The 14,688-nt window shown below is 39.6% G+C and overlaps 1 protein-coding gene across 3 annotated transcripts in view; it reads left to right on the forward strand.

Annotated features, from left to right (window-relative positions):
• TGFBR3 (transforming growth factor beta receptor 3) overlaps positions 1-14,688 on the forward strand; it is a 116,603-nt gene that overhangs the window by 79,439 nt on the left and 22,476 nt on the right. For all 3 annotated transcript variants that reach the window (XM_065841742.2, XM_071810436.1, XM_071810437.1), the window contains 5 exons: positions 170-353; positions 5,899-6,067; positions 7,520-7,667; positions 12,337-12,526; positions 13,725-14,050. In XM_065841742.2, coding sequence (XP_065697814.2) covers positions 170-353; positions 5,899-6,067; positions 7,520-7,667; positions 12,337-12,526; positions 13,725-14,050 — 1,017 coding nt within the window. The remainder of the gene's footprint in view (positions 1-169; positions 354-5,898; positions 6,068-7,519; positions 7,668-12,336; positions 12,527-13,724; positions 14,051-14,688) is intronic.

The following is a 14,688-nucleotide window of genomic DNA, read 5'->3' on the forward strand; positions in this document are numbered from 1 at the left end:
GGAATCATTACGCAGATGTTAAAAAACATGAAGTTTAGGCATTGTTGGAAATAAGCCGTAATCACCTTCAGTGAATGCATTTCGGTGTGACATATTACATGGCTTAAACATGCAGCCTGTCTGTGCAGATAAATGTACCACACTAAAAATACGTTTTTGTTCCCATCAGGTGTCTTTAGGTTCCGTTGTTCAGTTTGAGAAGGGAAACTTCTCCTTGTCCGCAGAAACGGAAGAAAAGGTTTTTCCTGAGAAAAATGAACATCTGCTACAGTGGGCCCAGAAGGAATATGGAGCAGTAACATCTTTCACTGAACTCAAAATATCAAGAAACATCTATATTAAAGTAGGAGAAGGTAAAACAAAAAAACAAAAGAACTGGTAGGCGCTTCTAGATGTTGATAATAAGTCTTGCCATAGTATTATTTCATATCTTTTATTTTAATCTTTAAACATACCTGTCATTTTGCAAGAGATGTGATATGAAAGGGGAAGGCAGACAAATAAGAGCAAGTGTAAAGACCAGACCTTGGAAATAGGCAACTTTTAATGGATTCTGATGCTGTAATTTTATGCTCATTAATGTGGATATAATTGGCCAGAATCTTACAGAGTCAAAGCTTCACCTTTTAGAAAGAATAAACTACTCATGGTGATTGTTTGGGTGCCTTAATCTAAAGGACAGAAGTAGAGAACCTGAGGGAGGGGGTAATTTCTAGAAAGACCTGGGTTGCATTTTTTTCAGTATTTGTGTGGATAAGGATCCAGACTACTTTAGGTGAAGAATTATTGCTTTCTTCACCAAGATGAGTTGCCTCAGTCTGATGTCCTTGTGTATTTTCATCCCATGGAGAAATATTTCCTGTCCCTGTGAGCTGCATGCCAAATTCATCAGGTGGCCCAGGGCAGGTGGGAGAGCACTCCAGCTCTTCAGGGGTTTCACAGGTTCATATTAAGGTGGGGTTTGGGTTGTAGCTCTGTAGCTGAGTGGTGTTGGAACAGCTTAGCAATGTGAGCCTCTGCAGCACCTTCTGGCTCATGCTTTCCTGAGCTGGCTGCCGGTCACATAGCATATCTTCTGCAGGGGAATTCCACCTGAGCTGGTCATAAACGAGAGCCATGGCTCTTCTCTTCACTACGTGCTTGGAGCAAGGCAGTCAGTTCATTTTCTGGAAAATATATTGTTATTAACAGGAGCTTTGCAGGGATAGCAGACTTTCCTCTATTGTGTAGAATGATGATTGGGGGTGAAATTTTCTTTATCGCAGGTATGGAATATTTTAAGATGTCAGTGTTCTTTACCTAACGGCCTGCAGTTCACTGTTTTTTTTCGTTCCTTGAAGAAGTCATCCAGGTTCAGGCTAAAACAAACATCCAGCTTTAGGCTAAACCAAAAGCAGCAACGATAAAGGCTGGCAAAAGTGAACTGGAACTCATTTGCATTGCAGCTAGTGGTCCAGATATTTTGAAACTAATTGTTGTCTCTCGAGAAGTCCAGTGATGAGAAAAGTAGAAATCAATAAAACATTTCATCAACATCCAATGAGTACTGGTGGGCTGAGCATTTACTAGCAGAAGCAGCCTAATTTAGTAGTACTTCAGCAATATTTCTAGAGAAACTCCTGCATAGCTGAAAAAATCCCAAAAACCTTCTGTGGAGAAAAGATTCTTTCCTAACCACCTGTATCTGATCATTTGATTTCCTGAAGCGTGAGGCTTGCCCCCCAAAATCAGAACATGCCTGTATTGGTTTTATCCAAATCCTGCCAAATTTGTACAGGATTCCCCTGTGTGATTTTTGTTCTACTTGGCACCAGTCTTGGATTTTAATGCCAGAAAATCATTCAGAAATATATTTATTAACTTATTATAGTGCTCTTGGAACGTATACATGGGAGTAGTGGTCTCTGTGTTGCAGAAATGAACATTTAATTAGATATGTCAAAAACCAGATACAATTTTGTTTGTTGATTTGCACATCTCCAGATGAACTAGGAAGCTAAATAGGAGAGCTTTGCATCATCTTCAGAATGTGTTAAAACATAATTTAATTAGGAGCAAGTACACAAAATGGAAGTTGGCAGGCAACCAAAATATATGGTTTCTGAGAAGGCTCCTACAAACTAGCTGAGTTGTAACCATTTTTTATTTAAATTCCTGGCAGAAGAATGATCGTGGCTGTATGTGTGGGAGTAATGTGTGGCTGTATGTGTTCAGGGCTGGAGAGAGGGTCGGTTCTTGAACTGCAGCTGTCGAGCAAGGAGTTCTATGGAAACCATGTGGGATGTGGAGCTGGTCTGCTGCTCTGCAGAGCGAATGATGGAATCACTGGATTCCACAAACCACAGCGTATGCTAATGGACATTTCAGGGTTTTTCATACAAAACTGACACTCCTTGAGTGCTTTAGACAGGCACCCTCAGCTGCCAGTCTGTGAATCACAGCTAGTGATACTCATTGTCTATAGGTGGTCATATTAAGTAGTTTTCTTGCTGTGTGACCAATACAGAATTTAATGGCAGTATTCATGTAGTTGTGTACTTTTCAGCTTCAGTCTGAAACTGGAAGATGCCACTTTTTAGAAGTGGAGGGTGTAGCTGAACACAGCAAACAGAAACTGCCAGCCGGAGGACAAAAAAGTCCAAAGAAGGGTGATCTTTCATAGAATAAAACTGCTTCTGATGCAACAGGTCTTTGAAATCACTTCTGAAGCTGCAAATGAAAGGCAGCTGAGCAAACCAGCAAACTGGGTCAGGGCCAAGTATATCTGAATCCTGTCAATTTGAGAGAGTTGCCAATCAAATAGTGCAGGGATTCTGAGCACATGGAGAACTTGAAGGGGCCAGAATGAGGGTTTGGGGGAAGAGGGCACAAGAAGTGGTGTTCTTGTTCTTGCTTTGATTTGTGCAATGAAGGAGATGGCAAGTGATTGCCATGATAATTGCTATCAGATTCTAGAAAGTGGGACTGCTCGTGGTGAAAGTTACGTTAGTATACATTTTTCAGCAGAAATCAGTTGGATTCCTCATGCTTCAATGAGATATGATTGTACAAGTCAGGAAGACATATCAGTTAGCTAAATGTTACCTAACACATCCAGTACTGCCAGTGTTAATCCAGGGCAGATGTGCTAGCCTGGAGGGAGCCTAATTTCAATACATTTTTAGTTAAATAAGAATAAAAAAAATAGTCAACTGTAACAATAACTGGAAAATGTACTGTCTGTTTACAGACAGTAAGACTGTGCTCCTGTCCTGGCAGAAGATGAAGCTTCAGTCCTGACTCTGAATTTTTGCCTGTCCACACTAGTGACATATCCTGCACAGCAGACTTGCTTGGTTTAATCCTTGCAGGTGATTGCATTGTGTCAGGCTTTAGCTGTGTGTCCTGCCAAGAGCTTATCCCCTCCCTGAAGAGACCTCTGCAGCCTCTTCTCTGCTCCCGCTCATACCCTGCCAATAAATGTCAGTCAAGTTTCTGATCTCTGTTGTGCTAAGGGCTAATAAACTGCCAAATACACCCAAAAAAAACCCCGCCATCAGAGTGGCTGAGGAAAGTCACAAACACTTTGCTTATCCTGAGTTCAGCTTTGAAAAGCAAGCTTTGCTTCAGTGGGATTTTCAGTGCTACACCAAACTGCTGCTGCCCAGGGCATCTGTCTTGAAGAGTGACACCTGATTAAAACAGTGCTCATTTTCACAAAAACCTCAGGATTTTAAGCTGGGATATTCAACTTTTACCCAGTTTAGCCAAGAACCTGCAGATGACACCTAATTCGTTCAGGATAGAGCGGGCTGTGTCTCTCCTCATCTGTAAAACAGAGGTGCTGCCCACAGGCACGACAGGTCCTGGCGTGCGATCTGCAGTCCCCGTCCTCGCAGCCCTGCTCGGGCCCAACAGGCCACTGAACTGTGCAGATTAGACAGGCACAGGGTCCGTAAATTGACTGTTTGCTGGCTGGCGTAGTAAGGTTTTTAATTGATTACAGAGACCTGCAGTTCCTTTCCGAAGTAAGGAGATAGCCCTGAAACTAAAAAAGTATAATAAGCAAAGGACGATGAAATGGATGCCCTTTTCTGTTCCACCCCAGATCTTGGTAACTGGTACAGACGAGAGTAAATACGTTTTGGTGAAGGGGAGAAGTAAATATGTACATCAAATAGCCAGTGACAGAGTTAAAATTTGGCGCAGAGGAAAGCGTGCTGCGGAGCGGAGGCCCAGGCTGGGGAGCCTGCGTGCTGGTGGCAGCAAGAGCAGCGGTTCTGGGGAGCTCCAGAGGCGTTTAATGGACATGCCAGGAGCAGGAACCAAGTTCTTTGCAATGGCAAACAATAGCACGAGTGGTAATTATCCACAAACCACTCAGAGGCTGTTATTTTATGGCTTGAATTTTGTTCTGTGGCAGCTGAGAGGCAAATACCTAGTATCTCTGCATGTGTATATACAAATTCAAGCTCAGACCGTTTGGGGTCATTTTCCATTCTGTGCTGTTGTGGGAGGAGCTGGCAAAGCTGCAGCTGCATTCAAGGCTGATCTGGCAGGGCACATACCAGATGTTAGAGGAGCACGTTGCTTGCAGAGTATGAATAGTTATGGCCTCATACAGCTTTCATAGATTCTGTAGGGAAGGCAGCAAGGTTACTATTCAAAGACTACTTTGTGTAAGATCAGGAGAACAAACTCCCCTAATTGTTTCTGCAGTGGCCGGGGTCACAGGAGTCCCTGCAAAGCTGTGTACCACACAGAAATGCGCTTCAGGGGTTACGTGTCAGCTCTCATTTTGGGAACAAATGCTGACAGTGGTCTCAACTCAGCTTTTAAGAGTTCGTCCACAGTTTTGCACGCATAATGCATTATATTTGTTTTTTTTTTTTAAATTTCTTTTTTTTTCTGTCTTGCTACTGACCTTGGTAGGAAAGCCTTCTTTGTAAAGCAAAGGTCAAAGAGCCAGCCTTTTGGAATTATATTCTTACAGGACTTTGTGTCTTTAAACAAGATACTTACTCCTTTTGTGTATTATGACAATTCATATGTAAAGCTATGTCAGAAAAAGATAGTATTTATATTTTTCAATGGAAATACTGGTTCTTGGAGTATGGTAATGTAGGCCATGCATGAGAACCTCATACCAAGTGACTATTTTTTATGTTTTGCATTGTACACTAGCTAATCCTTGTGATCAGTTAGGCAGTTAAAACCAAAGGAGGGACTGAATATCTATTGTAGAATTTCTTCATTTCAGTTATGGATATTATGGTCAGACTTCCTTAATATCAACAACTGATTTCATCCTTTTGTTACTATATTCAATTTTCCATGCACAAGAGAACTGCAGTATTTCTAGTTAACACTTACTCTGCACAATATATAGGAAATTATATTGGGTAAGGAAATGGAAAATACTTTCTGTGATCTTCTAAATATGTAAAGTTTATAATAACAAGAAAAAAACATGTTCTAAAGGGAGCTGGTATAGAGCACAAAAGTTTTCTATGAGTTAATTTCAAAAGAAAGAATTTTTGCAAAGGTGCAAAGAACATACCAAATGTATTTTATTCATTTTGAAAAATGCTCACATATTTTGCTTCAGTATTGTTTTCAGATTTCTCTTTGTAGGGCTTTTCTCTCAGTAAATACTTGAATCTGTAAATAGAAACTGTTCAGTTTAAAAGTATTAATAGATATTTTACGTCAGAGATATGCTGTGTTGTTGCAACAGTGATCTCCCTTTCAACATTAGGTTGATTTATCATAAGTGCTTATGATAGATAATAGATACACCTTTTAGTCCAAAGACCTATATAGTAGAAGATAGTGCTGCACTGGAGTAGTTGTAGTACCCAGATCTTTGTAAGCTCATACCTGTGTGTAAAGGTGCTTTCTTTTTCTTTCTCCCTCCAGATCAAGTTTTTCCTCCTTCATGCAACATAGAAAAGAATTTTCTCTCTTTAAATTACCTTGCGGGATACCTACAACCAAAAACAGCAGAGGGGTGCCTTATGTCTAACTTAATCCAAGAAAGAGAAGTTCATATCATTGAACTTATCACCCCAAATTCCAATCCATACAGGTAAAGTAATGTCTAAATAGATTAAATCTTTGAAATCACAGCTAAAGATTTCACCTCTCTGTTGAAAATCACTGGAAGGAGCCTTGAGGAAATCATGGAGATAGAGGTGGGAGGAGCGGTCTTTGCAATAAGGGTAGTTATCTCATTGCAAGGTGGTGAACCCAGAGCCTGAGAATGTTCTGGCCGAGCAACGTTGGGAGAGTAAGAAGGTGCTGAGGGGTGTGATGGGAGTGGAGCAGGTGAGCCCAAATGGTCTGCCCCTGTGTGGCACAAGTTTCAGCCCCATCCTGAACAGAGCTGTTCTTCAGCATCACCGTTGTTCTGTGTCCCTTGCAGTGTTACGCAATCACGGCCCTGTCTCCAAGCCCTCTGGGCTTTTGGCTTTGGCTGATAGTACGGTAGGAATTTGTTTTTCAGATGGTAACACTGCAAAATGTTTAAATGTTTTGGTTTTAAAAGTATAAAAGTAATAATTTTAATAAGTTAAATTCCTCTTGCTTCGTTCTTAGTTTTATGTATTGTCCACAGCTATCTGTACAAGGTTTATGTCCACAAAGAAGCACACAGAGGTGGGCATGTGTAAAACTGCAGGAGGTGAAATGAAGGTCCCAAGCTACACCAGGTCTCAGTGCAGAATATTAGTTGACACCTGTTACTTGGGGATGAGCATGTTCTTATGACATATGGCCCCATGAGATGATCCGGAAGTAAAGATTTTTTGTCAAATTAGTATTTTGGACTATTAGATCTTATTGATGCATACAAACCCATTTGTTCTACTTATTTTACTGAGGTCTTGAAAATCTGGATAGTGTTCATCTATTTTCCAGCAAGCAGTAGGCTGGACATCTGTTTTCTTTTCTTTTTAAACTAAGTGTATATCCAGAAGTATTGGAAACTGAATACATGGCTTAATTCCTCAACACACGCAAGATCCTAAGCAAAGTAATTTCCACAATTTAACTGCCTAGGCAGACACACTCCCCAGTATAGTATTTGTTCTTTTTTTTTTCCTTGGTATTAACCTGCTTAATTTGTCTTTTTGCCTTTTTTTTTTTAAGGTATTATTTTGAGCCTTAATGCAGTTAAAGCCAGAGGGAACTGAAACAGCTATATTTAGGCTCTGTAGTAGTGAAATAAGAAAACAGTATTTATTTTATAAAGCTTTATAACTAACCTGCTCTAAGTAATAGCTGAAATGAGTAGCACACTTCTTGTAAACAAGAGGCAAAAGTATTATTTGTCTTAAAAGTATCTGTTGCTATTGTTATGCAAAATGATTTAAGCGTATGTGGAATAACAATCTGTTTTGCACATGTTGTGTTGCCTGGGATAATCTCCAGCATTTTAATCAGCTGGCCAGACAGTGGAAACATGATGGATTGGAAGAAGGTTGATAGCTGAAAATTTCTGGCATTCTGGTCTAACTTTCTCTCTGTTTTCCACATACAGTGCTTTCCAGGTGGATATAATCGTTGACATTAAACCATCTCAACCAGGCGCCAAACTTGTCAGAGATGTCGTACTTATCCTCAAGTGTAAAAAGTCTGTCAATTGGGTTATCAAGTCGCATGATGTCCAGGGAAAGCTGGAAGTGATTGTAAGTTAAGGCACCTTGATTTTTTGAGAAATATCATACTGCAACAGTATAGAGCCCATTTAAATGTGATATAGTGCTAGACTATGTTGATTTCTGAATCCAACCATATTGATTTCTGAATAAATCTTTTTCTCTCTTAGCTACTTTTTAAATTATTACAGTATTGCAAGGATTAAATAGCGAAACTCTATTAACTGTATTAACTTTTAATGGATGTTAAACTGACCAGCACATCACAGAAGCCAGGTGGTTAGCACAAGAATTTAGGGTCTGTGTCTTTTTGATTTCTGTTGAAATACCCTAAACACAAGGTTGGATGTTCATCTCCCTTTTGCTGTTACTTTGGTGAGTGGATCTACAGGTTCATCTCAGAAGCTGGAAAAGATGCCTGTGAGTGCAGAATGGGTAATCCCAGATACACACCACACACCCATGGCCCTTTAGAAGTGGAAACTTCTAAACTCCTTCCACTTGTGTTTGTGGTAGTCTCTAGCCCTCTTCCCTGCCAGTGCTTCTTCCCCCACCGAGTGTTTGGTCAAATTGACATCACCTCTCCTCAAACTGCAGATAATAAGTTTTAAAAAAACTAAACCCAGGATCTATAAAGATAAACTTCTGAAACTACAGGGTGTTTCAAAAAGACCAATTTCAAAGATAGAGTGATTTCAAGTTGGGCCCATCTTTTTGAAACGCCCTGTATACTCACACGTAATTGGAATTTCTGATTCGGAATGATTTTTGTGGCTCAGCACCATTTCTACTAAAGAAATGTGTTTTCTCTTGCTCTGAAATAAAAAAATAAATAAAATTGGACTGAACTTGCAGCCTATAAATGTGTGGCCTATTTCTGTCTTAAGTGATCAGTTAGGAGCACATTGTTGATTTGAGATGAATGTTTGCTCAGTACCACCAAGTGGCCTCCTGATTAAAAGTTTTGCAGTAACTCAGATACATTTACAAACTCCAGCTATCTGTATTTATAAGAATTTTACTTTGCTTAGTAGCTTTTGCCTTTTAATGTGTGCCAGGGCAATTCTGACAGAATCCAAAAGCTGCCTGATCTAAATCTTCTAAGAGGACAGATTGTTAGGCAGGATTTCATGCTAGATTTTGAGAATCAAGGAAATAAAACCAAATACATTGTGGTGTTGCTCAGAAAATTGAATGGAGGATGAAATTCCCTTTTGATCCCTGACACATCTTTATTTTATGGACAGGAAAGGACGTTCTGATCATTCTGTAGGTTCTAAATAATCAGCCCTTAAAAGAGAAGGGTCAAGGTTAGTTACCTAGGAGGAAGGGCAAAAAGCAATGCTTGACTTGGAAGTTTTGTTCTGGGTTATTACATGAAATTCACCACTGTATATTTGGGCCTATATGGATCTACTTTCACAGGATAGAGGATTGTGCATTACTTCACTTCATGCTTGGAGATAGCCAAAGTACCATATTTAATATCCATGAAGCTGCCTCTTCATGGATGATGAATTTTCAGGGAGAGGAATTCTAGAGGATTTAAAAATGTCTTAAGTGCTGCACTTGAGTACAGAGAAGCGAGGCTGCTATTCTTTTTAAAGTTCTTTGTTAATTATTGAAAGTATAAGTAAAAAGTATAAGTGAAAATTCTTTCTGTAATAAGTGGCAAAAGGTAACATTTTTTTAGATTAACAAGAAGAGAAAGTATTGCTATATATGGAAATATCAGTATATAAAAGACTTTGCATATTTATGTTAAGATTTGTGAGTGACTGTTTGCTAAACTGCTTTATTTATATAGATGCTTCATTTTCTGAATGTGTGTTTGCTCTCCTTTATTTAGAGGGGGGTGTGGGAGGGAACTACACATCCCCATGTCACTAAAAAGCCTGTACATCCAGCACTTAGGATCTGTTCATATCTCTATTAAGCTGAAGGCCTCTCCAAGCCCAAATTTAGACAATGCATAAAAAACATTACTAAACAATTAGGTAATGTTTCACAATGTTCTTTTATTAGTTGAAGCAGTTCCACACAATTTTCCTAACTTCTTGCCCTCAGTACGAATCAGAATTGTCTTGAGGGGATTGGCAAACCGAGAGGCAAAGGTTAGTTCTAAGCTGCCTCAAACCCCAGCCTGGGAGTTATTAAGGTCTAAGTTTATAGGCAAAAAATGAAAAAAGACTTTTTAGGTAATCTCCCAGTTTGCTGTGTTCTTGAAACTCTGAAAGAGGGTGGACATAGAACTAAGTAAAATGGAAACAGTTTAGGTAAAGTAATTGCACTTAATATACATGCAGTGCTTTCCTCCCAGGCTGAGTTTAACCCCAGTCTGCAGTCTGTCCTTGCATCAACCCCCAGTGCTGTGCTGGGTGTCTCTGTACTTGTGGTCTGTCTGCTGTTCATGTTGCTTCCTTTGGGTTCCGTGTCCTTTTGCAAAGCACAGTGGACAAAGGAGTGAAATTGCAGCAAGAAAGTAAGTGTTGCGAGGAATATAGAGTGAGAGAGGTGACATGCACAGAACAAACCTGTGAGGGTTTCTAAAGCCTGGAGGCGCTATCCTGTACACAAGAACAGCTGCCCACCAGGTTCTGAAGAGGTGTCTCTGTTCCGAGCAGGTTAGTAGGTGGCTCTCCCTGCCTGGTGTTGGCAGGGCAGGCAAGTGAAGGAAGGCACGTCTGTGCCTGCAAGGCTTTCTGCTCCATTTTGTTGCATTGGGGTGACGCAGGACTGGACATTTACAGGCTCAGCATGGAGTGGAGAGCTGTAAACAAGCCCTGGAAATAGGCAGATGCCAGCTAGGAGAGTAAAATTCTGAGGTAATATTTGCTCTGCTGTCTCCTCGTTCCAAAAGAAGGAAAGCAGAGAGGGAGATCCGGCAAAGTTGGGGTAGCATAATAATTCCAGCCAGTCAAAGGTGTGCGGCAATATGAAAATATGAAATAATTCGTGGCCAAATTTGTATCTGTTGAAGAATAAAAGATTATTTGATCCAAAACATTAGTAAGGCACCAAAATTAGGATACCGATTCCTTCCTTTTTTTTTTCTTATCTTCAATAGCCTTTGCTGGTCATTGGTAACTGTACTGGTACCAGTATCCTCAAACCATGCACTCTGCACCTAAAATTCCTTCAGCTTCCGTTGTGAAGCTGTGAGTGTTTAAAGAATGCAGAACTGGGTCATTAAGAAGAAATGAGGGAGAGGAGGGAACTAAAGGTAAAAACTCTGCCATTCCATCAGGATGCTTCATGAGCTTTACTCACATCCTTGTTCAAAAGCTCTGTTTCTCAGATCAGGTAGAGAATTGCACTTGAGCTCTGTGATGCTGGGTAGCGGGTCCATGTGACCACTGTCTAAAAGCGATCTAAGCAAAAGGGATCAGTGCAGTCAATCTTTTGATGTTCTGAAGCGAAAAAGAATTAGGATTTGTTCACATTGAGGGAAACTAATGGAGATTAAAAAAAATGCAGCCTATATCATGGAGAAGGTGTGGAAATGAGTTTGTCTTTTGTAGAGCATTCAATGGTATCATCTGCATGTAGAAAGTGCAATTGAGTCACATTGCAGAAATAATTGAAAAGTGGGTCGTTGTGCCTTTCCTGCTGTATGTTCAGCTTGTTTTGTAGTTGTGGATGTGATTGTTATAGTGATAATAGTAATGTTGTGAATGTAAAAATAGATATATATGTATTTAGCTTTGTGTGAATACATGTTTAAGATGGGCAGCACTTAGAAGCAAGTTAAAGTGTAGTACCAGCGAATATTTTCTAACTGCCCTTCTAACAGCTGGAGGTGCTTGTTATGTTCCTTTAACTTGCATGTTTGTACAGGAAAACTTGATGCTTTGCAAAACATTTACAGTAAAACAAAAGCTAACTGACTGTGTGACACATCTGTGTTCAGTGGCCAACTTTGACAAGCTGTTACTTCTAATAAGAAAACTAAGAAGTCAGCAAGTACATTTATGAGTTTGCTGTATCAATGTATTTGCGTAAAACTTAGACTGTTAATTAAATTTTACATTTTATGTGCAGAAAGTATATGTTGTCTTTTAAGTAGTTTGGCGTTGCGTAAATGTGCATGCTGGCACTTATTGCTCTATTAAGCATTTGATTCAGTCCTGTTTAATGCACTCACCATTTTGCAGGAGGCACAAAATGTTTCTAGTCTGAAGCTCAGTCAGCTGACTCTAAAGCGTTAGCTGGTATCTGCTCTGCTTCATGAGCATGCTGTGTTTTGCCTTTTTCAGTAATGCATATTTGAACAAAGGTTTTCCCATGTGTAGCTTAAGTAATGCTCTAATCAAAGAAATGAAGGGGGCATTTGAAAAATCAGTTGTCGTCTTGAGTTTACCTCACCTTAGAAGTCATTTCAACTCAGGTTTGAAGAAAATATGACATTATACAAATGCTGTAAATACATCTTTGTCTCATTTAGGGATTAACAGTTTCTGACTACCTTGATTTATTGTACTCCAGGCAGAGCCTGGGAGGAAGGGGGATTTGGTTTATCCATGTCTACAGCAGTTCTGTGCCTGAGGTGGCAGAGCCTGGTTTATGCCCCAGGTGTTTTCAGTTTACTGTTATTTAATAGAGTAAAATCGAGTAAAAAAACATGTTCAGTTAGTGTCACTATTCCATTTGAAGTATCCTTAAATGGTAAATCATCAACAAAATTTTTCTCTGTTTGCAGACATCAAATAGCGTTGGTTTTGGAAAGGAAACAGAACGATCCATGACTATGAGTAAATCAGTAAGACCTGATATTCCCTCATCGTATGAGAGTTTGATCAAGTGGGCTTATGAGCATAACTATAGACCTGTTACTTCCTACACAAAAGCCCCCGTTGCTAACAGATTTCATCTGCAACTTGAAGATACAGGTGAGCTTGAAGATTGGCTTTTAACATATAGAAGTAATCTATCTTGTATTTCTGGGAATGTGATGATTTGAAAGGTGCTTTCTCAGTTTTGAAGCTTTGTTGTTGGGGGTTGCCCTGCTTCTACTGCTCATCATCAAGAATGCCGGAATCTAGGAATGCTGGTTAAAATAAATAATCTGTGGCTTTTTAATGAGAAAAGTCCAGGCAAATTGTCTTCTTTCCTGAAATGTTAGTGGAATTAGTGGTTATAGTTTATCCAGCTCACAAGCTGTTATAGTTGACCATGCTCAGCATTCACTGGAATGGGCTTCAGCAACTGCATTGTTGTTTTAGTGAATAAATCCAGCTTTGGGTAGTTTGTTTATTTTGTTTTGGTTTGCATGTTTGTTTGGTTTGTTTTCAGAAGTATAAGCAGAATATTTACTTTAGGCAATTAAGCAATTTTTTAAATTTTTTACAGACAAAACTGGTTTACCAAAGAAGTCTGGGCAAATAGTATAAATACAGCCATTAAAAAAAAAATAACTATTTGATCAAGTAATTGTGGATGCAAAGATATCCACATCCATTAAAGCTAGTGGAGTTGCATCTGCTTTTTCACTAATTCTGAATTTCAACCACGAATAATATTGTTTAGCTGTTTTGATAAAGCTTACATTCATGTTAATTTTGTCAATTGTACTCTCATAGGTCACAGATAATTATCTGCTTGGGCCACGTTTGAGATTTCTGTCCTTAGCAGTTGTGTGTATAGGCCCAGAGATAGTGTTCTAATTTACTCCATATAAAGTTATCTTTCACTGAACTTCACTCTGGTTATGTAAGTAGTTCCACCACAGTGGAGTGACTGAATTTGTCATGGGGCAGGTAATGGAAGAAGTTTATTTCCAGAATGTGATGTTTCTTTTACCTTTTTCATTGCCTTTTGCATATAACAGGCCCACTCCTCAAAGTTTATTTTCAGCTTAGTGAGGCAGATTTCTAGCAGGGACTAAATATACCACTATTACATGCACCAGTAACAGCTGAACCCTTAGTGGAGGAATTGTGACTAGGTATCTGAAAAATACAAAAATACTGCTATGGATGTGCTTCAGGAGCTTCCTTTCTGGATAATATTATTTTTATATGAAAATTATGAGTTCTGGATACTTTTAGGAAAAAATGTCTAATAACTTTATGTTCTTTTTTCTTCCAGAAGAGATGAATGATGAAGAAGACCATTCCCTTCCTCCGGAGCTGACAGAACTGCTCGGTGTTAACCCCCTGCCTGCCCCAAAGAATCCTGCATTAAGTGATGGCCTGACTTTTCCTTTTCACATTAACAGAGGAAGGCATGACACAGTGGGAGAAGGAATCTTCCCATCCAGGGATTCAGTGGATACGTTAATAAATCATGACTTTGGGCATTCCCTCTCAAAACATAAAGAACCTGAAGAGGTTCAGGGCAGTGCTGATGTGGCCCTGTCAATAAAGTGCGATGACAAAGTCATGACAGTAGCTGTAGAAAAAGACTCTCTGCAGGTTGGTGTGATCTCTTATTCTCAAATTTGGGCAGGCTTTTTTGTGCAGACCATTTAATTTGCATTTCGTTCAAAAAAGCAAACATTCTAGGATCTACAGCCATCACCACCCAACCCCCCCAAAATAGTTTGATGAGGAAACTATACAGTAGATATTCTTTGCCATAACTCAGGGCCGTGTTTCCTCTTCCCAACAATCCGGTAGTTTGTAGAGGGATTTCTGAGTAAAGCTTTGCAGAATTGGTTCTGTCAAAAAACTACTGTACTTGACCATCAGTCAGCGTTTTTAATCTCCAAAGCACAAAGAAGCTGCTTTTGATAGCTGTGTGAGACCTGAATAATCTCTTTGCGATCTACCAAGTGACAGGTTGCTTGTGTCCGTTTGCATTGTGGAAAAGAGACAGCATTTTTAGCTCATTTCAGACCAGACAGAGTCAGCATTATTAATCAGCAGCTTAATAATGAACCTGTTGTTTTCTTTGTTCCATGTTACATTTATTCCATGTCTGTCATGTATAGCAGCATTTTGAGAGTGACCTTCCCTGGATGTCAGTACAATGAGCTCCACTTGCTCCTGTCAGCAGCCATGAGCAGTATTCTGAGCTGCACTTTAAGCAAGAACCCAACACAATTGTGTTT

Source organism: Patagioenas fasciata, chromosome 6, assembly GCF_037038585.1.
Source record: "Patagioenas fasciata isolate bPatFas1 chromosome 6, bPatFas1.hap1, whole genome shotgun sequence".
In the NCBI taxonomy this organism is placed as follows: Eukaryota; Metazoa; Chordata; class Aves; order Columbiformes; family Columbidae; genus Patagioenas; species Patagioenas fasciata.